This window comes from Canis lupus, chromosome 1 (assembly GCF_011100685.1).
Source record: "Canis lupus familiaris isolate Mischka breed German Shepherd chromosome 1, alternate assembly UU_Cfam_GSD_1.0, whole genome shotgun sequence".
In the NCBI taxonomy this organism is placed as follows: Eukaryota; Metazoa; Chordata; class Mammalia; order Carnivora; family Canidae; genus Canis; species Canis lupus.
The window spans coordinates 114,002,601-114,024,465 of NC_049222.1; the positions used below are offsets into that span (position 1 = coordinate 114,002,601).

The following is a 21,865-nucleotide window of genomic DNA, read 5'->3' on the forward strand; positions in this document are numbered from 1 at the left end:
GTCTGTGCATTCCTCTGTGGCTGTGACAACTGCATGAGGGCATGTGTACAATGACTTTACAACACACATGTCTACTTGAGCATGTTTCTAAACAGTATTATTACACAGCAGTTCAAAGTGTGAGGTCTACAGCCAGCCCATGGGGCTCACACTGCAGCTCGACTACTTCCTGGCTGTCACACTGGGTAAGCTATTTTGTCTCTCCATGCCTCAGTTTTCTCATCTGTAAAGTGGAGATAATACTACTAGACTACTAGCATCTGTCTCACAGGCTCACTGAATATATTTTTTTAAGATTTTATTTATTTATTCATGAGAGACACATAGAGAGAGGCAAACATAGGCAGAGGGAGAAGTAGGCTCCCTGTGGGGAGCCTGATGCAGGACTCGATCCCAGGACTCTATCCCAGGACTCTAGGATCAGTCCCTGATTCAAAGGCAGACGTTCAACCACTGAGCCACCCAGGTGCCTCAGGCTCACTGAATATTAAATGACTTATTGAAAGCACCGAGAACAATCCCAGGCATACAGGAAGCGCTCAACCAATCTTGCCATTGGGTAGAGCTGGTGGGTTTCTGGCTGTGGGGGTCGGGCTGGGTCTCCCCAAGTGTATGGGTGCATATGCATGACAGGCAAGGCTTGTGAGTGAACATGTGTCTCTGGCAGAAAAGGCTGGGTTCCACTCCCACCACACTAGAGCATGTTTTTCCCAGGCTTGGGGCCTCAGTTTCCCTAATCTGTCATGTGGATGATCATGACATGGGGACAATTTGTCTGGATACCCACCCCTCAGCCAATTCAGCGGCAGGCCGTCAGGTGTGAAAGGTAGGTGTGTAGGGAAACAGAAGGGGGGCTCTGGGGCTCCCCTAGAAGAAAGACTTTCTGATGAGAGAGGGCACTGTGCCCACACCAGAGAGGACAGTCCAGGGGGAGTGAGCTCTCTGCCCTGGGGGCCTGGAAGTAGCAGGCATGGGCTGTGTATGTGCATGAGTATAAGTGTGTATACACATTTGCATGATGGTACGTACGTGTGTTTCCATGCACACACAGAGTACATGGCCTGGATGGGGTTCTGCAGGGGTGTGTGCCTTGTATAAGTGTGAAGGGCGTGCGTATGAAGGGATGGGTCCTCGCATCTATGTGTGTCATCTGCATGCACACATGTACAGGCATGTGTGTACCCAAGGGACCCGGAGTGGGGGTGCAGGGCAGGGCCGGGCTGCGCCAGGTCAGTGGGTACCTGTGCCGGTGAATGAGCGCGTTGAAGGCCAAGCCATCCCTCCAGCTGGTGGTGAAATTCTGGATGTTTACCTCAGGGTAACTGGAAGCATAGAAAGGAGAGACAGAGGCAGAGATGGAGATAGTTGGGAGGAAAAAGAGGGAGGAAGGGAGAGAGAGAGAGAGATAGACAGGGATGGATGGATGGGAGGGTGGATAGATGATGATGATGATAGATGATAGATAGATAGATAGATAGATAGATAGATAGATAGATCAATTGAGGCAGGGAGATGGCAGGGAGATAGAAAGAGAGATGGAGAGAAAACAGGATACAGACAGAGATGGGGAAAGAAAGAAGGGAAGGGAGGAGATGAGAAGGGAGAGAGAAGGGGGGAGAGAGTAGGGGGAGGGAGAGATAGGAACAAGGGAAAGCAGACATAGAAGTAAACACAAGACACAGTGAAAGAGCCAGCCAGCCGGCCCCCAGAAGGCTGAGCACCAGAGAGCCCAGTCTCCATCCATACCTGCCCCCTCTTCCTCCCAGGGGCAGCTCTCCAGGAGCCCTTGAGTTCCAGGCCACGGCCCCCCACAGGGCAGAGGGTGGAGAGCTGGGGCTCTTGGGGACTCCCCAGCAGAGCTACACAGCTCCCTTCTCAGCCCCACTGAAGGTACCAGAAGCCTGAACTCCTCACGGGAGCTGCCCGAGCCCCATTGTGCACACTCTTAGGCTGAGAGGTGGCTGCTTTCGGAGTGGGGGTCGGCCACAGCTCAGGAATAGGGCTGGGGTGTCCACATAGGTGCACATGAGGCCTCCTGAGGTGCGGGGACCGAAGGGGGCAGGATGGGGACAGTCCACTACTATCCAGCATGGTGCTCCGAGGAGCCCAAGTTGGACATTTGAACCAGACCTTCCAGATTGTTACAGGGGTTTATTTGTCAAGGTCAGAAGAGTTACCAGTTCACTAACTTCAGATGTAACTTTTGACCCTGAGGGCTTGGGCTGTCCCCTATACTCCAGTCCCAGAAGGAACCCTCAAGATTAGGTTAGGGGCCTGGTGGGGCAGGGGGAATGTATGCTTACCCAGCTGTCTTCATCTGACACCACAGGAGCAGTGCATCCTTGGCTGAGCGGGTCTCTCTGTTGTCCTCAGTCTCGATTTTGATGACTTGAATCTGTGAGGAGACACAACATGGCTGCCGGGACCTGGAGGACACGAGCCTGGGGGCCACGGGCGTACCCTGCGGCCAGGGAGGGTGGTAGGTGACAGAGGAGATGAGGGAGGCAGCTTTGGGCTGGGGTTGGGGGTTCAGGAGGAGGAGAGTGGGATCTGGAGTGTTTTGCAATGTTTACAATTAGGGGAGGTAGTTGTGGACTAGGGTCTCAGTTTCTAGGGAGGCCTCCATACTTTGGTTTCTGGGCCACTTCCCTGATTCAAGCCACCATCATTTCCAGCCTGGGCTAGTGCAGTCACCTCCAGGCTGGTCTCCCTGCTCCTGCCCCTACAGTCTATTCTAATAGCAGAGAGGAACCCTGTGACCACCTGGATCAGATCACATGCCTCTCAGCCTCAAGACCCTCAGGGTGTCCATCTCACTCATGGCAAAAGTCAATTTCCCCTCAGGAAGTTTTTGACCTCATCTTCAACCTACTCTGGAGCAGCCTACTCTGCTCTAGAGACCTGCTGTCCTCTTCATTAAATCACTAGCATCCTCCTGCCTCAGGGCCTTTGCACTGGCCATTCCTTCCCTCAGGGGCCCACATGGCTCCACCCCAACTTGATGTCTTGATTCACTTGTCACCTCTCAGTGAGGGCTTTGCCAACCACTTTATTTTATTTTATTATTTATTTTTTAAAAAAATATTTTATTTATTTATTCATGAGAGACACATAGAGAGAGGCAGAGACATAGGCGGAAGGAGAAGCAGGCTCCCTGCAGGGAGTCTGATGCGGTACTGGATCCCAGGACCCTGATCATGACCTGAGCCAAAGGCAGACCGTCAACCACTGAGGCACCCAGGGGCCCTTATTTATTTTTTTTTAAGTTTTATTTATTTATTTGACAGAGAGAGCACAAGCAGGGGGAGCAGCGGAGGGAGAGGGAGAAGCAGGCTCCCCATTGAGCAGGGAGCCAGACGTGGGACTCAATCCTATGACCCTGAGATCATGACCTGAGCCAAAGGCAGCTGCTTAACTGATTGAGCCCCAACCACTTTATTTTATTTTATTTTTTAAAAGATTTTATTTATTTATTCATGATAGATATATATATAGAGAGAGAGAGGCAGAGACACAGGCAGAGGAAGAAGCAGGCTCCATGCTGGGAACCTGACATGGGACTTGATCCCGGGACTCCAGGGTCGCGCCCAAGCCAAAGGCAGGCACTAAACTGCCGAGCCACCCAGGAATCCCCCCAACCACTTGATTTTAAATCAAAGTATGTCTACTCAAATTTCACGTCCTCCTTTTCTGCCTTATTATCTCCTTGGCATCTATCATCATCTCTACATTTTCTTTATTCATCTGATTTACTGTCTCCTCATTGTGGACTGAATTGTGCCCCCCTCAAAATTTGTAAGTGGAAGCTCTGACCCCCAAACATCACTATATTTGAAAATTAGGCCTTTATGGAGATAATTAAGGTTAAGTAAGGCCATACAGGTGGAGCTCCAAAATGACTGGTGTCCTTATAAGAAGAGGAAGAGACCCCAAGAAATGTGCACACACAGGGAAGAGGCCATGTGAGGATGCAGAGAAGGTCGCCATCTGTGAGCCAAGAAGAGAGGCCTCAGTAGGAACTGACCCTGCTGGCAGCTTGATCTTGAACTTCCAGTTTTTAGAACTTGAGAAAATAAATTTCTGTTTGTTTAAGCCACTGAGTCTGGTATTTTGTTACAGGAGCCCTAGCCAACTAATGCTCTCACTAACCTGTAAAAGCTCCAGGACTAGGAGCACCTGAGAGGCTCAGTGGTTGAGTGTCTGCCTTCAGCTCAAGTCATGGTCCCGGGGTCCTAGGATCAAGTTCCCCATTGGGCTCCCCGCAGGGAGCCTGCTTCTCCCTCTGCCTGTCTCTGCCTCTCTCTGTGTCTCTCATGAATAAATAAATAAAATCTTAAAAAAAAAAAAAAAAAAAAAAGCTCCAGGACCACAGGATGTTTGTTTCCTGCTATATTGCACTTAGTAGGTGTTAATAAAGTCCTTAGTGACCCAGAATCTAAAGCAGGTTCAAGAGCCTCAAATGGGTATTTGAGACTTTGGTCCTGGACTCAAGAGCTGAGTTTGGCATTTGGATTCTAAGGGAAAAAAACTAGGTTCCCAGGAGGTCCCAACCTCTAGGGAAGGGCTCCAGCCACCAGCAGTGATCCCTCACCCCCAGTCTTGTTCCCTGATTTTGTTTTGGCAATACCCATGTCTGTCTCCAGCCCCCACCCGTCCCTTGAGCTCTATTCCCATGATCCAATGAACTGCTAAATGTTCATCCTGATGTCCTAGACCCTTTACCACCATCATGTCCCGAATTGTCCCTCAAACCCATTCCTCCTCCTTGGACTGTCTCAGGGTGGCCCCAGCATCTCCCAGTCCAGTTCCAGTCTCTTCCCTGGCCTCCCAGCCCCCAATTTTGACGACCACCCCCAATGCAAAGAGATCTGTCTAAATCTGATTATGCCATCCTCTTGATAAAACTCTCTAATTTCTCCCCATCTCAAACAGAATAAAATCTGCTAATCGCAGATCACCTAGACCCTGTCAACTCCTCTGACCTCATCTCCTCCCAGGTTCCCCCTTGCTTCCTATTCTCTAGCCATAGTGGTCATTCTATAACTCCAATATTCCAGCTCCTTCCTGCCCCAGTCAGGGCCTCTGCATATGCTGTGCCTCCTGCCTGGGATACTTTCTCCCTTCATCTTCATGTTATGCAACCACCAGCTTCTCAGAGAGCCCTTCTCCAACCAAGTCTAAAATCTCGTCAACCTGATATTTTGTATTCCTTTTACTGCCTTATCATAATGTATTCTTTTTTGCAAAGCTCTTACCTAGAGCTGATGCCTTTCTCATATACCTCCAGTTTAATTACTTAAGGGTTGGTTTATTGTCTGTCTCACCCACCACAACGTAAGCTCCATAAAGGCAGAAAGCTTGTTGATTAAAAAAAAAGAAAGTAAAGAGAAGAAAATTTGTCCATTTTGCTTCTGAACAGTAAAATTGCCTGGATTTGAATTCCAGCTCCACTATCCAGCTGTATGACCTTGAACATATTATTTCTCCTCTCTGGCTTCACTTTCCTTACCATAGAATGTAATAAACGGTACCTAATTTATGGGGTTGTTGTGTGTATTAAATGCCAAGTGCTTAGAACAGTGCCTGGAATGGAGTAAAAAAACGTATAAATAAATTATCATAGTGACGGTAGTGATAATGATTGTTATTTTTATCATAATTTTCACCCCCACCACCTGGAATAGGATTCCCGCATCATACTGGGAAAATTTTTGAGATGAATGAATGAGAGTGGGAGATGCCCTCCTAAGGCCACACCTTGGGGGGGGGGGAAGGCCGGGCAGGGGTCACTTGGGGATCACCTGGAAGCGCAGGATGATGGTCCAGACTAGCCCCAAAGTCAGCCGGTGGTTTCCATCCACGATGTCATGCGAGCCCACGTTTTCCAGGTGCACGCGCTGCTCCTTCAGGAACTGCAGCGCCTTGTCCACGTTTTCCAGCGAGTGGATCCTCATGCGACCGCGCGTGGGCCTCGGCTAGGGTGGCAGGCGCGTTGGGAGGTGGACAGCCCGGCCAAGTCCCCTGTGCCCCAGGCCTCACCCCTTCCAAAGACGCCGCCCCTCACGGCCAAGCCTCCTGGATGGCCAAGCCCAAGCCACGCCCCCCCCGTCTTTTCAAAGACCTAGGACCCAATCCTTTTGAAGGAGCCCTGCCCCTTCCCAGAGCCAGACCCCTTTCAAGGGTCCGTCCCTTCGAGGCTTATTCTAGTTCCTGACCCCACCCACTCTACTGAAGCTCCGCCTCCGACCTGGTAGCCACACCTCTTAAGAAGCCTCTTAAGAAGCTGCAACTCGTCCCTCCCCCTGGATCTCTGTCCAGGCCCCCTCGGCGTGGCCCCCAGTTCCATGGCCACACACCTCCTGCCTCCCCGCCGGGCCCTTGCTTGGAGCCACGCCCATTCCCCCAGGTCTCCCCTCGTTTATTGCACTATTACTTCCAGGGGCGTTTGTTTCTGTTCTATAGCCGTGCCACTCACGGTTTCTGAGCTCCTTTAATAAATCTCTAGCTCCCTCAGAATCCCACCCTTTGCGATGAAGCCTCACCCAAGCCCAGAAATACAGCTGCAACCCACACAAGCCAGACTCATACCAGGGTCCTGTTTCGTTCCCCATAGTTCCATGACCCGGGCCTCCCCTCCCGATGACCACGGCACCCTCATCCATAGACCCCCTGCAACAGGGTCCTGCCCCTATTTTATAGCCAGACGTCTTGCAACAGCAGTACTCCCCATCCCAAGCCCCGAGTCCGCAGGAACCGCGGCCTTCACGGTCCATGTTACCCGCGGCAGTTCCCAGCCACGCCCCCAGGCTCACCAGGCCCCGCCCCGCGCCTTAGCCCCGCCCCCTGGATAACGGGGGCGCTAGCCCACCCGCCCTTCTGGTAAGTTAGCCGCCCGGGGTCACAGCCCTGCCCGGGATCCCAGGGCCGCCCCCCGCCGCCGGGCCCCGGGTCCCCTCACCAGCTGCTCCCCGGACAGCACTTCCAGGAGCCGCGTGAGCACAAAGCCGTCCCGGAGGTCGGCGTAGAGGTCCGCGATGTGGCAGCCAACGCGGGCGAGGTGCGAGTTCACCCACTTGGTGAAGGTCTTCTTCTGCACGGCCTCGCGCTCGTCTGAAAGACAGGCTCTGATGAGCCCCCGCACCCCTGTACCCGCCCCCCGCAGCTTCTCCCCAGCCCTCCACTCCGGCCCAGACCCCAGCTCTGCAACAACAGTCAGGGCTTGGCACCGACGGACGGCTCCTCCTACCTGGGACGCCCTGCCTACCCTTCCCTGCGCACCTGGAGACAGGTCTTAGAGCTTTCCTGAGATATCACTTCCACAAAAAGCCTTCCCTGATTCTCTCTCTCTCTCTCTCTCTTCCCCCCCCCCCCAGAGATTTTATTTATTTACTTAAGAGAGAAAACACAAGCAGCGGGGAGGGGCAGAGGGAGAGGGAGAAGCAGACTCCCCACTGAGCAGGGACTCGGATCCTAACACTAGATCCCAGCACCTGGTGATCATGACCTGAGCCAAAGGCAGACGCTTAACCGACTGAGCCCCCCAGGCCCCCCAGCCTTCCTTGATCCTCATCCCAGTTGGCCCTATTCATGCAATCAATAAATATTTGACCACCTAGTATGTGCTCCGCACTGTTCTAGGCTCTGAGTATAGACAGAGGCCTTCCCTCCCAGAGCTCAGTTTAGTGGGACCCAGATAATACACTAGGGGGCTGTGGAAAGCTAAGGAGGGGGGCAGGACAGAATGAGAGTTGTGTTTCAGGAACACCTCTGGCTACTGTGGGGAGGGTAGGTCAGAGAGGGCAAGAATGGCAGCTCAGGGGGGACACTGGGGAAGTGACTCTCGAAAGAGAGGACAAATCAGGGCAGAAGCTGGAGATGGGGGAAGGGGACACAATGGAGAGTTAGTCACTGATGAAAAAATTAGACATGGCACTGACGAGGTGTGGGGGATGAAGAGGAAGGAATATGCTAGAAGGAATGCCCCCTCCATGACAAGGGACCATGTCACACACACCCTCGAACTCCCCACTCTGCGGTAGTTAGACTGCCAGCTAGATCCTGAGTCTCCCACATCCCTAGGGTGCATAGTAGTAGGCATGTGACTGCCAACGGGTGTGGGGGGAGAATGTGTACAACTCCTCAACTGCTGCCTCACTGACAAAAACATTGCTTGGAAGCCGCTCCTACTATCTTTTTTTTTTTTTTTTTTTTTTTAAGTAGGCTCCACAACCAGCATGGAGGCCAAGGTGGGGCTCGAACTCACCACTCACCACCCTGAGATCAAGACCTGAGCTGAGATCAAGTGCAGTGCGGGATGCTTAACCAACTGAGCCATCCAGGGGCTTCTCTCTCTCTCTTATTTATTTTTTTAAAGATTTATGTATGTATGTATTTATTTATTTATTAATGAGAGACAGAGAGAGAGAGATGCAGAGACACAGGCAGAGGGAGAAGCAGGCTCCATGCAGGGAGCCCTACTCGGGATTCCAGGACCACGCCCTGGGCCGAAGGCAGCACTAAACTGCTGAGCCACCTGGGCTGCCCTCTCTCTCTCTCTCTCTCTCTCTTTTATAACAGCTTTACTATGAGCTATAATTCACATACTATAAAATTCACCCTTTCAAAGTATAAATTCACTGATTTTTAGTATTTTCACATCACCATCTAATACCAGAACATGCTCAACCCTCCAAGAAAAAACCCTGTGCCCACGAGCAGTCACTCCCCCACTCCCCCTTCTCCCAGCCCTAGGAAACTATTATTTTTAGGATTTAATTTATTTATTCATCAGAGACACAGAGAGAGAGAGGCAGAGACACAGGCAGAGGGAGAAGCAGGCTCCATGCAGGGAGCCCAATGTGGGACTCAATCCCAGGACTCCAGGATTACACCCTGGGCCGAAGGCAGACGCTCAACTGCTGAGCCACCCAGGCATCCTGCCCTAGGAAGCTATTAATTTACTCTCTGTTTCTATGGATTTACCTATTCTGGACATTTCATATAAATGAAATCATACAATATATGAGCTTTTTGGGTGTCTGGCTTATTTAGCTTAGCATGTTTTCAAGGTTTATCCACATTGTGGCATGTATCAGTACTTTATTTTTTATGGCTACATAATATTCTATTCTCTGGACATCCTACATTTTACTCATCTGTTCACCAGTGGACAGTGGGGTTGTTTCCACTTTGTGGCTGTTATGAATAATGCAGCTGTGAACATTTATGTACATACAAGTCTTTGTGTTTTCTTTTTTTTTTAATTTTTTTTTTTTTATTTATTTACGATAGTCACAGAGAGAGAGAGAGAGGCAGAGACACAGGCAGAGGGAGAAGCAGGCTCCATGCACCGGGAGCCCGACGTGGGATTTGATCCCGGGTCTCCAGGATCACGCCCTGGGCCAAAGGCAGGCGCCAAACCGCTGCGCCACCCAGGGATCCCCAAGTCTTTGTGTTTTCAACAATCTTGACTATATGCTGGGGAGTGAAATGGTTGGATTCTATGGCAACTCTATGATTAACCTTTTTTTAGAAAAAAATATTTATTTGAGAGAGAGAGAGGAGTGCACAAGGAGGGAGAGGGGCAGAGGGAGAGGGATAGAGAGAATCGCAAGCAGTCTCCCCACTCAGCGCAAAGCCTGATGCAGGGCTCGATATGACAACCCTGAAATCATGACCTAAGCTGAAATTGAGTCAGACACTCAATCGGCTGTGCCACCTGGGTGCCCCTATGATTAACCTTTTGAGGAACTGCCGACTGTTTTCCAAAGTGGCTGCACCATCTTACATTCCCACCAGTGAGGTATGAGGGTCCCAGTGTCCCCATGTCCTCAACACTCCTTGCTATTTCCCATTTGATCACAGCCATTCCAGTGGTATGAAGTGGTGTCTCAATGCGGTTCTGATTTGCATTTCCCTGGTGACCTATAATGGTGAGTATCTTCCCATGTGTTTATTGGCCATTTGTGTATCCTCCTGGGAGAGACATCTATGCAAATCCCTCGCCTGTTCTTAAATTAGGTGAGTCTTGGGCATCTGGGTGGCTCAGTAGTCGAGCATCTGCCTTTGGCTCAGGTTGTGATCCCAAAGTCCTGGGATAGAGTCCTGCATCAGGCTCCCCACAGGGAGCCTACTTCTCCCTCTCCCTATGTCTATGCCTCTCTCTGTGTGTCTCTCATGAATAAGTAAATAAAATATTTTTTTAAAAAGTTTAGGGATACCTGGGTGGCTCAGTGGATGAACATCTGCTTTTGGCTCAGGTCATGGTCCTGAGGTCCTGGGATCAGGTCCCGTATTAGATTCTCCGCAGGGAGTCTGCTTCTCCCTCTGCCTATGTCTCTGCCTCTCTCTGTGTGTCTCTCATGAATAAATCAAGTAGATTTTTTTTTATGATAGTCACACACACACACACACACACACACACACACAGAGAGGCAGAGACACAGGCAGAGGGAGAAGCAGGCTCCATGCACCGGGAGCCCGACGTGGGATTCGATCCCGGGTCTCCAGGATCGCGCCCTGGGCCAAAGGCAGGCGCTAAACTGCTGCGCCACCCAGGGATCCCAAATCAAGTAGATCTTTAAAAAAAAAAAAAAGTTTAGGAGATCCCTGGGTGGCTTGGCGGTCTAAGTCTGCCTTTGGCCCAGGGCGTGATCTTGGAGTCCCGGGATTGAGTCCTGCATCGGGCTCCCGGTATGGAGCCTGCTTCTCCCTCTGCCTGTGTCTCTGCCTCTCTCTCTCTCTTTCTCTCTCTCTCTTTCTCTCTCTGTGTGTGTCTCTCATAAATGAATAAATAAAATCTTTAAAAAAAAATAAAATAAAAAGTTTAAATTAGGCAAGTCTTTCAATTTTTTAAAGAAGATTTTATTTATTTGAGAGAGAGTATGAGAGAGAGAAAGCACAAGCCAGAGAGGAGCAGAGAGAGAGAGACAAACAGACTCTACACTGAGCATGGAGCCCAACGTGGGGCTCGATTCCATGACCCATGAGATCATGACCTGAGCTGAAACCAAAAGCCAGATGCTTAGCCCACTGAGCGACCCAGGCACCCTGGGTGAGTCTTTTTTTTTTTTTTTTTTTTAGGATTTTATCTATTTTTTCATGAGACAGAGAGACACAGGCAGAAGGAGAAGCAGGCTCCATGCAGGGAGCCCGATGTGGGACTCGATTCCGGAACTCCAGGGTCACATCCTGGGCCAAAGGCAGGTGCTAAACCATTGAGCCACCCAGGGATCCCCTGGGTGAGTCTTTTTATCATCTGTACTTCCTTTGCAACTTCATGTGAATCTATCATTATTTCTTAATTTAAAGTATCACCAGGGATGCCTGGGGTGGCTCAGCGGTTGAGCTTCTGCCTTTGGCTCAGGGCATGATCCCACATTGGGATCGAATCCCACATTGAGCTCCATGCAAAGAACCTGCCTCTCCCTCTGTCTGTGTCTCTGCTTCTCTCTCTGTGTCTCTCATGAATAAATAAATAAAATATTTTTTAAAAAATAAAGTGTTACCAGAACAGTAAACTAATGCCTGGCCTTCCTTTCTCTTTCCCTAACTCGCACAAGCTTGAACACGAGGTCCAGAGGGCACAGAGTAGAAGAAGAAAGCTGGAAGCCATACTCATTGCTCAGAGCAGAGCCTCCCTAACCCACGAGGCTGCTCCTGTCAGGATTATGCAGGAGGGAGAAGTAAGCTTCTGTCTCCTTTAAGCCACTGCATCGCTGGGTCGGTTTGTTGCAGCAGTTCAGCTGCACCATATGCTTAGCATTTCATTACTAAATAACTTAGCTATCATGCTTTTAAGTTTCCTGTGAGTGCAGGAAGCAAGGTTTGTAGAGCCAGTCTCTTTCCCTTTTTAACCATTTAAAAATCTCTCAACAATTTTTTTCATAAAATTTACCTTTTGTAATATTGTTTTTATAAAGATTTTATTTATTTATTCATTTATGAGAGAGAGAGCATGAGCTAGCGAGTAGTGAGGGAGAAGAGTGGAGGGAGAGAGAATTTCAAGCAGACTCCCCTCTGAGCACAGAGCCCAACAAGGGGCTTGATCCCATGACCCGGAGATCATGATCTCAGCCAAAATCAAGAGTCAGACGCTTAACCAACTGAACCACCCCAGGCGCCCCGTAGTATTATTATTTTGTATTAAATAAACTCTACCCCCAACATGGGGCTCAAACTCATGACCCCAAGATCAAGAGTCTCATGCTCTACCGACTGAGCCAGCCAGGCATCCTCTTTTGTTTTTTTGTTTTTGTTTTTGTTTTTGTTTTTGTTTGTTTTTTGTTTTTTTAGGCATCCTCTTTTGTAATATTAAATATTGCATTTGAATCTGGCAGTGAAAATATATATACATTGTTAAAAAATATCCACTGAGGGACCTGTTTTTTTTTTTTTTTTACTTGAAACCAGATCTTGAATGTTTACCTGTAATTTGAAAGTGAATATGCAGAAATGAATAGTAAATCCATGTGAGATATCTTGTTTGTTTAAATGCACGTTTTGTGCTGTGTGGAGAGATGGGGACTTGTGTGAGCACCTGAACATCAATCACACACCAGGAAGTGGTAACAGAATAGACGCTGAATTAAGTTTTGGGTTATGCTGCCTTCCAATCACTGGTGCCCTAGCCAAATAGCAGATTTTGGCCAATGCTGAAGCCAAAGTGGACCTTCTGTGCACACACCCCCCCCCCCCACCCAGTGGGGCGCTGAGTGAGGACAAGTGCATTCAGTTCTGCCTCTATTGATAAGGCACTGTTTGACTTCAAGTGAACACGTCTCCTCTTTGGGCCTCCATTTTCAAAACGAGGGGTCTGGACTAAGTCAATGGATTCTGAGGGATCCTGAGTGTTTGGGAACTCATACTTGGAAGACAGAGATCCATGAGAATATTTTTTTTATTTTGTAATTTCATTTTGATGATATCCAAAGAAAACTAATAGAAACATTTCCTGGACCATCCGGATGGTGACTTCATAAAGCAGGATACCATGAAATTTTGGGTCTTGTGACTATAGTCTTGCTAGCATGGAACAGGGGTCCAGAGTGGAAACACCCACACAGGCCAGGCAGGCCCTGAAATTGAGAAAACTAGGCCCTAGATCAGGGGCAGTGGCCACACACAGCCCCTGTGACTGCAGCCTCCCAGGAACTGTATCCCTGAGTTGCTGTATCATTTGATATTCCACGAGGAGCCCCAAATATGGATTTTTTAAAAGATTTTCTTTTTTCTTTATTCATGATAGACATAGAGACAGAGAGAGGCAGAGACACAGGCAGAGGGAGAAGCAGGCTCCATGCAGGGAGCCCAACACGGGACTCGATCCCGGGACTCCAGGATCGTGCCCTGGACCAAAGGCAGGCGCTAAACCGCTGAGTCACCCAGGGATCTCCCAAATCTGGATTTTTAAAGACAAAGTCTCCTTATTTTTTATCTATTTATTAAATATTTTATTTTTTTAAGATTTATTTATTCATGAGAGACACAGACTGAGAGAGAGAGAAAGAGGCAGAGACATAGGCAAAGGGGGAACAGGCTCCTTTCAGGGAGCCCGATGTGGGACTCGATCCTGGATCCCGGGATCACAACCTGAGCCAAAGGCAGGCGCCCAACCACTGAACCACCCAGGTGTCCCAAAGATTTTATTTATTTATTCATGAGAGACACACAGAGAGAGGCAGAGACATAGGCAGAAGGAGAAGCAGGCTCCCTGCAGAAAGCCTGATGAGGGACTCGATCCCAGGACCCCTGGATCATGACCTGAGCTGAAGGCAGACACTCAACCACTGAGTTACCCAGGTGCCCCAAAAATCTCCCTATTTTTAAATACTGGCAACCGATTTGTGTTTGTAGAAAACACAGTGGGAGTGGGGCGCCTGGGTGGCTCAGTCTCACACTCTTGGTTTCAGCTCAGCTCGTGATCTCATGTGTTGTGACATCAGCCCTCTGTTGGGCTCCACGCTCAGCAGGGAGTCTGCTGGAAGATTCTCTTCCTCTGCCCCTCCCCGCACTCCCATGTGCATGCACTCTCCCTTGCTCTCTCTCTAAAATAAATAAACAAATCTTTAAAAAAAGAAAAAAAAAAACCACACAGTGGAGGTGAAACCAGATATGTCCCAGAGTGCCACTTCTGACCTAAGATGACACTGAATGTTTACTGTGCTGGGGAGTGTGTTTGGCTACCATGTAGGGTGTCTTCCGTTGTCCCTCTGGCACCACCCCTACTGTTCTGCTCGAGCTCTGGGCCCAGGGAGGCTGCTGGTGCAGACTCTATGAATGGGCTCCACGGCCCTCAAAGGCCTCAGACTTTCTGTTGGGTTTGACTAGAAAGAGATCAGAGGAGAAAGGAATGGGACACCCGGGTGGCTCTATGGGTTGAGTGTCTGACTCTTGATTTCAGCTCAGGTCATGATCTTAGGGTCCTAGGATCGAGCCCGGAGCCCCAAGTTGGGCTATGTGCTCAGGTCAGAGTCTGCTTGAGATTCTTTCTCCCTATCCCTCTGTTCCTCCCTCCACGTTCTCTCTCTCAAATAAATAAATAAATAAATAGGGGGAAAAAGAGGAGAAAGAAGGGCTGAGGAATTTAATACCTCTCTACATGAACTGAAAGCTGTCAGCAGTGCCTTATTCTCTCCCTACATCCCCAGCTCGGGAGGCCTCGGCCCTCTCACCACTCCCTGACCTGCTCCAGTCCCTGGGGTGTCCACTGGCCTCGTAGTTTGTAGGTTCCCGTAGCCCTGGCCACACCTCTGTAATTAGTCCCTTCATTTAGTTCTCCTCAATTTTACCCCCTTGAGGAGAGCCATCTGCTTCCTGCTGGGACTCTAGCTGGCACCCATACCTTTGGGTTGTCAAGGCTCCAAGCCAAATGACAACTGTCCTACCTCTGCCATTGTGCTCACATTGAGTTGTCATTTATATATTCTTCTCCACTGTGGAAATCACCAGTCACAAGCAAAATACATTTCCTTAGAATAAGATTTCAATGTATTTGTATCTTTAATACACGGAGACCTTTGTAAAGCTGAAAAATAACTAACTCTTATCCATTGTTGGCTAAGGGGAAAGGATATAGTGACATTTAGTATGTTAATGATGCTTGGCTCCTGGTCTGAGGAAAGTTAGGAAGCTGGAGGATACCAAGTAGAGGAAATGTGGGGACCTCATAACTGCCCCTCAAGCCTACTGGTGGGAGTTATAGACTAGGGCAGCTAACTGGGAAGTGATCAGAGTCAAATTAGGGCATACCCCCATGACACAGAAGTTCTTTCTCTGTGCATATGTCCCATAAACTCTTCTACACATAAGGAGCATGTATGAAGGTGTTCCATCCAATGCTACTGGGGGGTAAGGGGTACAGGCAGGTTGGGGGTTGGAGACAGCCTCATTGTCCATTGTTAGGAAAATCGAATATGGTGAGTTCACGCAATAGACTCCATGCAGCAGTTAGGAGCAGCAGCTGAGTCTTTTTTCTTTCTTTTTTTTTTTTTTTTTTAGATTTTTAAAATTTTATTTTAGAGGGAGAGAGAGAAAGAGGGCACAAGTAGGGAGGGGCAGAGGGAGAAGGAAGAGAGAATCCCAAGCAGACGCCATGCTCAACAGGGAGCCCTTGGCTCGATCCCACAACCCTGAGATCATGAACTGGAGCTGAAATCGAGTCAGATGCTTAACTGACTGAGCCACCCAGGCACCCCCACATGGCTGAGTCTTAAGGCATAGTGCTGAATAAGAACAATGCAAAAACTCAAACTTAGGCCCACCTGGCTGGCTCAGTGGGCAGAGCAGGGTTGATCTCAGGGTTGTGAGGTCAAGCCCCATGTTGGGCCTAGAGCTTATGTAAAAACACAAACAAAAACCTGCAATCTAGAATATGCTAACCTGCATCAACTAGCAATACTTGCATGCACAAGCCCATACAGGGCTCTCAGATTTATAACAAAGTGAAATTGCAGTTCAGTAGGGAAAAGAAAGCCTTTCCAATAAATGGAACTGAGTCAACTGGATATTCATGTGGAAAAAGAAAACAAACCCTGACCGACATTCCACATTGTACACAGTAATAAATATAGTAAATGTCATCTGGCTTATAAATCTAAATGTGAAAGGAATAAATATGACTTTTAGAAGAAAACCAAAAAATCTCCATGACCTTGAAGTAGGCAAAGATTTCTCTTTTTTTAATATTTTATTTTTATTTATTCATGAGAGACACAGAGAGAGAGGCAGAGACACAGGCAGAGGGAGAAGCAGGCTCCATGTAGGGAGCCCGATGCGGGACTCAATCCCTCGACCTCAGGATCACAACCTGACCTGAGCCAAAGGCAGACACTCAACCACTGAGCCACCCAGGTGCCCCAGCAAAGATTTCTTAAGACACCAAGTGTTAGTCACACAGGAAATAATTATTACGATCAAATTAGGGACACCTGGGTGGCTCAGGGTTTGAGCGTCTGTCTGCCTTTGGCTCAGGGCATGATCCTGGAGTCCTGGGTTCAAGTCCTGAATTGGGCTTCCTGCATGGAACCTGCTTCTCCCTCTGCCTGTCTCTGCCTCTCTCTGTGTGTCTCTCATGAATAAATAAATAAAATCTTTTTTTTAAAAAATTATCCAATTAGACTACATTTAAATTACGAAATACTGTTCATCAGGGTACCTGGGTGGCTCAGTCGGTTAACACTTCAACTTGGGTTGTGATCTAGGGGTCCTGAGACAGACCCCCAGTTCAGGCTTCCTGCTCAGCAGGGAGTCTGCTTCTCCCTCTTCCTCTGCCCCTCCCCCTGCTCATGCACCTTCTCTCTCTCTCTCTCTTTTTATTTTTTTTATTTTTTTTTATTTATGATAGTCACACACGGAGAGAGAGAGAGGCAGAGACATAGGCAGAGGGAGAAGCAGGCTCCATGCACCAGGAGCCCGACGTGGGATTCGATCCCGTGTCTCCAGGATCGTGCCCTGGGCTGAAGGCAGGCGCCAAACCGCTGCGCCACCCAGGGTTCCCTCAAAAGGCAACTTTAAAAGAATAAAAAGACAAGCCACATAGTAGGAGAAAACATTCACAACACACAGATCTGACAGATCCTGGACTTGCATCAGGATATATAAGAACTCCTACAAAACAATCAGAAAAAGGCAGGAAAATTAATAAGCAAATAGGCAAAGCACCCAAACAGGCACTTCACAGGAAGCTATCCAAATAGTCACTAGACACCTGAAAAGGTGCTCCACCTCATTAGTTGTTATTAGTCACCAGGAAAATGTAAATTAAAACCACAATAAAATGCACACCCATCAGAATGACTAAAACTAAAAAGACTGACCATACTAAGGGTTCGATGTACAGTAACTGAATCCCTCATATACAGAAATATAAAATGATACAAACTGGTAGTTTCCACTAAAGTTAGATATACACCTACCCCTATGACCCAGCACTTTTCTCCCCATGGAAATCAGTGCTTAGGCCCACCAAAAAACAGGTGCTAGAAAGTTTAAAGCAACAACAGTTCGTAACAGTTTGAAATATCAGTAATTACTAGTATGCAATAGTCTAGCTTGTAATAGCCACAAATGAAGAGTAACCCAAATGCTCATCAACAGGTGAATGGATAAACTATGGCATATTCACACTGTGGAATACTATACAGTGATGAAAAGGAACATTCTACAAATACAGGTAGACATGGATGACCCTCATAAGCACAGTGTTGAGTGAATGAAGTCAGACACAAAGGGGTACATGCTTCAGGATACTATATTTATATGAAGTTCAAACACCAGCAAAACAAACGTGTGCTGTTATAACTTAGGATAGTGTTTACTTTTGGGGTATAGCAAGAGAGGCAGCCTGAGGGGGGCTTCTCTGGGGTTGTCATATTCTGTTTCCTTATATGGAGACTGGTTACTGGGGGTGCTCACTTGTGGAAACACTGGACTCTCACGATTTATCTGCCTTTTAGTGTGCATGTAATATTTTCATAAGCGGTTAAAATATATGTATACATGCACACTAATCAGCAATGCACGTTTTGCAAAATCATTGGCATGCAAAGAAAATAATTTGCATTAAAACTATCAAATGGGATCTCTGGGTGACGCAGCGGTTTAGCGCCTGTCTTTGGCCCAAGGCGCGATCCTGGAGACCCGGGATCGAATCCCACATCAGGCTCCCGGTGCATGGAGCCTGCTTCTCCCTCTGCCCATGTCTCTGCCTCTCTCTCTCTCTCTCTCTCCTTATGACTATCATAAATAAATAAAAATTAAAAAAAATAAATAAAACTATCAAATGGAGCCTGGGTAGCTCAGTCCATTAAGGGTCAGACTTTTGATTTCAACTCAGGTCTTGATCTCAGGGTCTTGGAATTGAGCTCCATGATAGTCACCATGTTTGAATGTGGAGCCTGCTTGGGATTCTCTCCTCCTCTGCCCCTCCTCCAACCCTGCCCATGTAGATGCACACTCTCTAAAAGAAATAATCTGTTCTTTAAAACAAACAAACTATCAGAATGGTTATCCACAGGAAGGCATTGGTGTGAGATGTGGGAATAAAAGAGAAGAAGCAAATAGGAGTGCCTGGCTGGCTCAGTTGGTAGAGCATGTGACTCTTGATCTTGGGGTTTTGAGGTCAAGCCCTGTGTTGGGCGTAGAGATTAATTTTTTAAAATGTTAAAAAGCAAACAGAGTAGATGAATAGATAAAGAGGAGGAGAGGGTCCTCACATAGAAAGAGGAGGACGGTGAGCCATAAACTGAAGAGCATAATTAAGGGCACTCTCTTGAGCATGGGGTCCAGACAGCTTTTTCAAAGATGTTCATAGGAAAGCATGTTACGCAGGACTCTGCTCAAAGGGTTGGCCTTACTTTGAAAAGAGAAAAAGGGTGAGGGAAGTAAGCAAAGGGATGCAAAAGAAAATGCACCCTAGCGGTCTACCATGTTAGGTTTTCAAGCTGCAACATAGTTAGACCAGCATCAACAGCATTTTAAAGTTACTGTTAAGCTGAATGTTAACTGCTTTTGCATGGTTCTGGAGTCCAATAAAACATGCTTTAGCTTTAGAAAACTGTAGGCATAAGAGATATACACAGAGTTGTGGGTGTGCTGCATTTAGGAAAATCGTAGATACAGTAATTAATTAATTAATTAATTAATTAATTTATTTATTTATTTATTTATTATAGATATAATCATTTAAGTAGACATAGGGAGCCTATGAGATTTTTTTTTTCTTATGGGGGATCCCTACATTTCTCTGGTCTAGGTGTTCATCTGTCTGTGGTATTCAGCACTGATGTTCTGGGAGTCAGTGGTTCTCAGATGAGAAGAGTCCTCGATCCCCACATTATCACAATCTACCTCTGCTTAAAATCTTGCCTTAGCTCCCCAGTGCCCTTACGCCCTTCATGGTGGTTTATGGTGCCCTTCAGGATCTGACTCCTACTGCCTCCTTTTGCATTGTCATTTGCTCCCTACTTCAATCTAGCCACTCCCAGCTTTTGGAGGTCTTGCATATGCTGGTCCCTCTGCCTGGAATATTCTTCTCCTCTCCACCCCAAGGTTTACTATTATTCATCCTTCTGAGCTCAGCTTAGGTATCTCCCCCTCCAGGAAGCATTCTGACCCTCTGGACTGAATCAAGCACATCATCTGAGCTCCTATAGTCCCTGGGCTTCCCCATCCCAGTCCTCTGCCTCTGCCTCACTATCTGGACCCTGACCACTCTGGGTCATGACTCTGGCTCGATCTAACTCTCCCAGTGGCCTGGGAACCCTGTGGGCTGGCTCAGTCACTCTCACATCCCTTGTATTGTCCAGCACAGGTCAAGCACAAAGCAAGCACTGAATAAATATTTTGTGGATGGAATAATAAATTCTAGAATTCCAAGTTGATATGATCCCAAGTGTTTATGGTTCTAAGAGTCTGAAAGTATGATTTTAAGTTTCCAAGAGTATATTTTATACCATTCTAATTTCTAAATCAGAGGAGGCTGGCAATCTGTGAGTTCATTCTGGTTCATCCTTTGTGGCACATACAGATAATTTTTTTTAGAATTGGGAAATTGCAAAGTAACATCAGAACTAGTAATTTTAGACTCACATTTCCCCATGGCTGGAGCTGATGACCAAAACAATGCTCTACAGTTGACCACGGCCCCCTGTCTACCCTATTCTCTCATTTATGTCGCCTGCTTCCCAGAGGCCCTTGGGTTTGACACTACTCCTCAACATCTTATAATTATAAAGTTCCAAGAATCTTAGTATCAAAGATCCCACAATTGTCAAATGTTGAGTTATTAAAATTCTCAGATTCTGAGGGAACTGCTTCTGATCTTAGGGTTTCTAACCTTAGGTTAAGATTTCATGATTACCACAATCTATAGTTTATAACATTTCGTGTTCCCGAGATAACAAAGGTCCCAAGGGTCTAGTGTTTTAAAGGCTTAATAAGGCTTATGACTGGGGATCCCTGGGTGGCTCAGCAGTTTACCACCTGTCTTTTGCCCAGGGTGTGATCCCGGAGTCCCGGGATCGAGTCCCACATCTGGCTCCCCGCAAGGAGCCTGCTTCTCCCTCTGCCTGTGTCTCTACCTCTCTCTGTCTCTCTTTCTCTCTCTGTGTCTCTCATGAATAAATAAATAAAATCTTTTTTTAAAAAGGCTTATGATTATGAAGTTACATGTCTCTGAAGGTTCTTAGGGTCTTTGCTCATAGTTTTATTTTTTGCTTTTCTTTTTTTTAAAGATTTATGTATTGATTTGAGAGAGAGAGAGAGAGAGAGAGAGAGCATGAGCAGGGGGTTAGGGAGGAGCAGAGGGAGAGACTCTCAAGCAGATTCCATGCCAAACATGAAGCCTGACTCGAGACTTGATCCCATGACCCTGAGATCATGATCTGAGCCAAAACTAACAGTTGGATGCTTAAGTGACTGGGGCATGCAGGTGCCCTTTTGCTCATAGTTTCTTTCTTTCTTTTTTTTAAGATTTTATTTATTTATTCATGAGAGACAGAGAAAGAGAGAAAGGCAGAGACACAGGCAGAGGGAGAAGCAGGCTCTATGCAGGGAGTCCGATACGGGACTCGATCCAGAGTCTCCAGGATCACGCCCTGGGCCGAAGGCAGGCGCCCAACCACTGAGCCACCCAGGGATCCCCCTTGCTCATAGTTTCAATGATGATAATTAAATACTTCTGAGGTTCTAAATCCTTCTGGATATGAAGTCCTCAACTTCAATGGTCTACAGTTCCAAAGGTCTAAGGTTCTAAGATTCTGTGTCTATACAGTTCTCTAGTCTTGGCTTATATTGTTCTAAAACATTGAAGTAGGGTGAACAACCATCCTGGTTGGTCCCAGACTGAGGGTTTCAGTGCTAAAAACTGGAAGGTGCGGTCATTCTATCTCAAAATTCTCAGGATCTCGGGATCCCTGGGTGGCGCAGCAGTTTGGCGCCTGCCTTTGGCCCAGGGCGCGATCCTGGAGACCCGGGATCGAATCCCACATGGGGCTTCCGGTGCATGGAGCCTGCTTCTCCCTCTGCCTATGTCTCTGCCTCTCTCTCTTTCTCTCTCTGTGACTATCATAAATAAATAAAAATTTAAAAAAAAAAAATTCTCAGGATCTGCATTTCTATCTTAAATTCCAAAGTTTTAGGATTAGAAAGCCCTAAGGATCTATGTGTATTAGAGTTTAGGTTTCTAAGGGTCTAAGATCCTGGCAATGGATATCAATGATTAAAATTTCTAAGATTTGAAAAAAAAAATTCTAAGATTTGTGATTATAAAGTTTTATGCTCTAAGAGTGTCATTTTAAGGCCTCAAGTTTGAAGAATCTCTGAATATGACATTCCAAGGTCCAAAAATCCAATATTTGAGCATCTT

The 21,865-nt window shown here is 47.4% G+C and overlaps 1 protein-coding gene across 3 annotated transcripts in view; it reads right to left on the reverse strand.

Annotated features, from left to right (window-relative positions):
- Nucleotides 1-21,865, reverse strand: part of SPTBN4 (spectrin beta, non-erythrocytic 4) — a 76,425-nt gene that overhangs the window by 51,856 nt on the left and 2,704 nt on the right. For all 3 annotated transcript variants that reach the window (XM_038528850.1, XM_038528849.1, XM_038528851.1), the window contains 4 exons: nt 6,959-7,110; nt 5,802-5,975; nt 2,304-2,395; nt 1,242-1,322 (listed from right to left, as the gene is read on the reverse strand). In XM_038528850.1, coding sequence (XP_038384778.1) covers nt 1,242-1,322; nt 2,304-2,395; nt 5,802-5,975; nt 6,959-7,110 — 499 coding nt within the window. The remainder of the gene's footprint in view (nt 1-1,241; nt 1,323-2,303; nt 2,396-5,801; nt 5,976-6,958; nt 7,111-21,865) is intronic.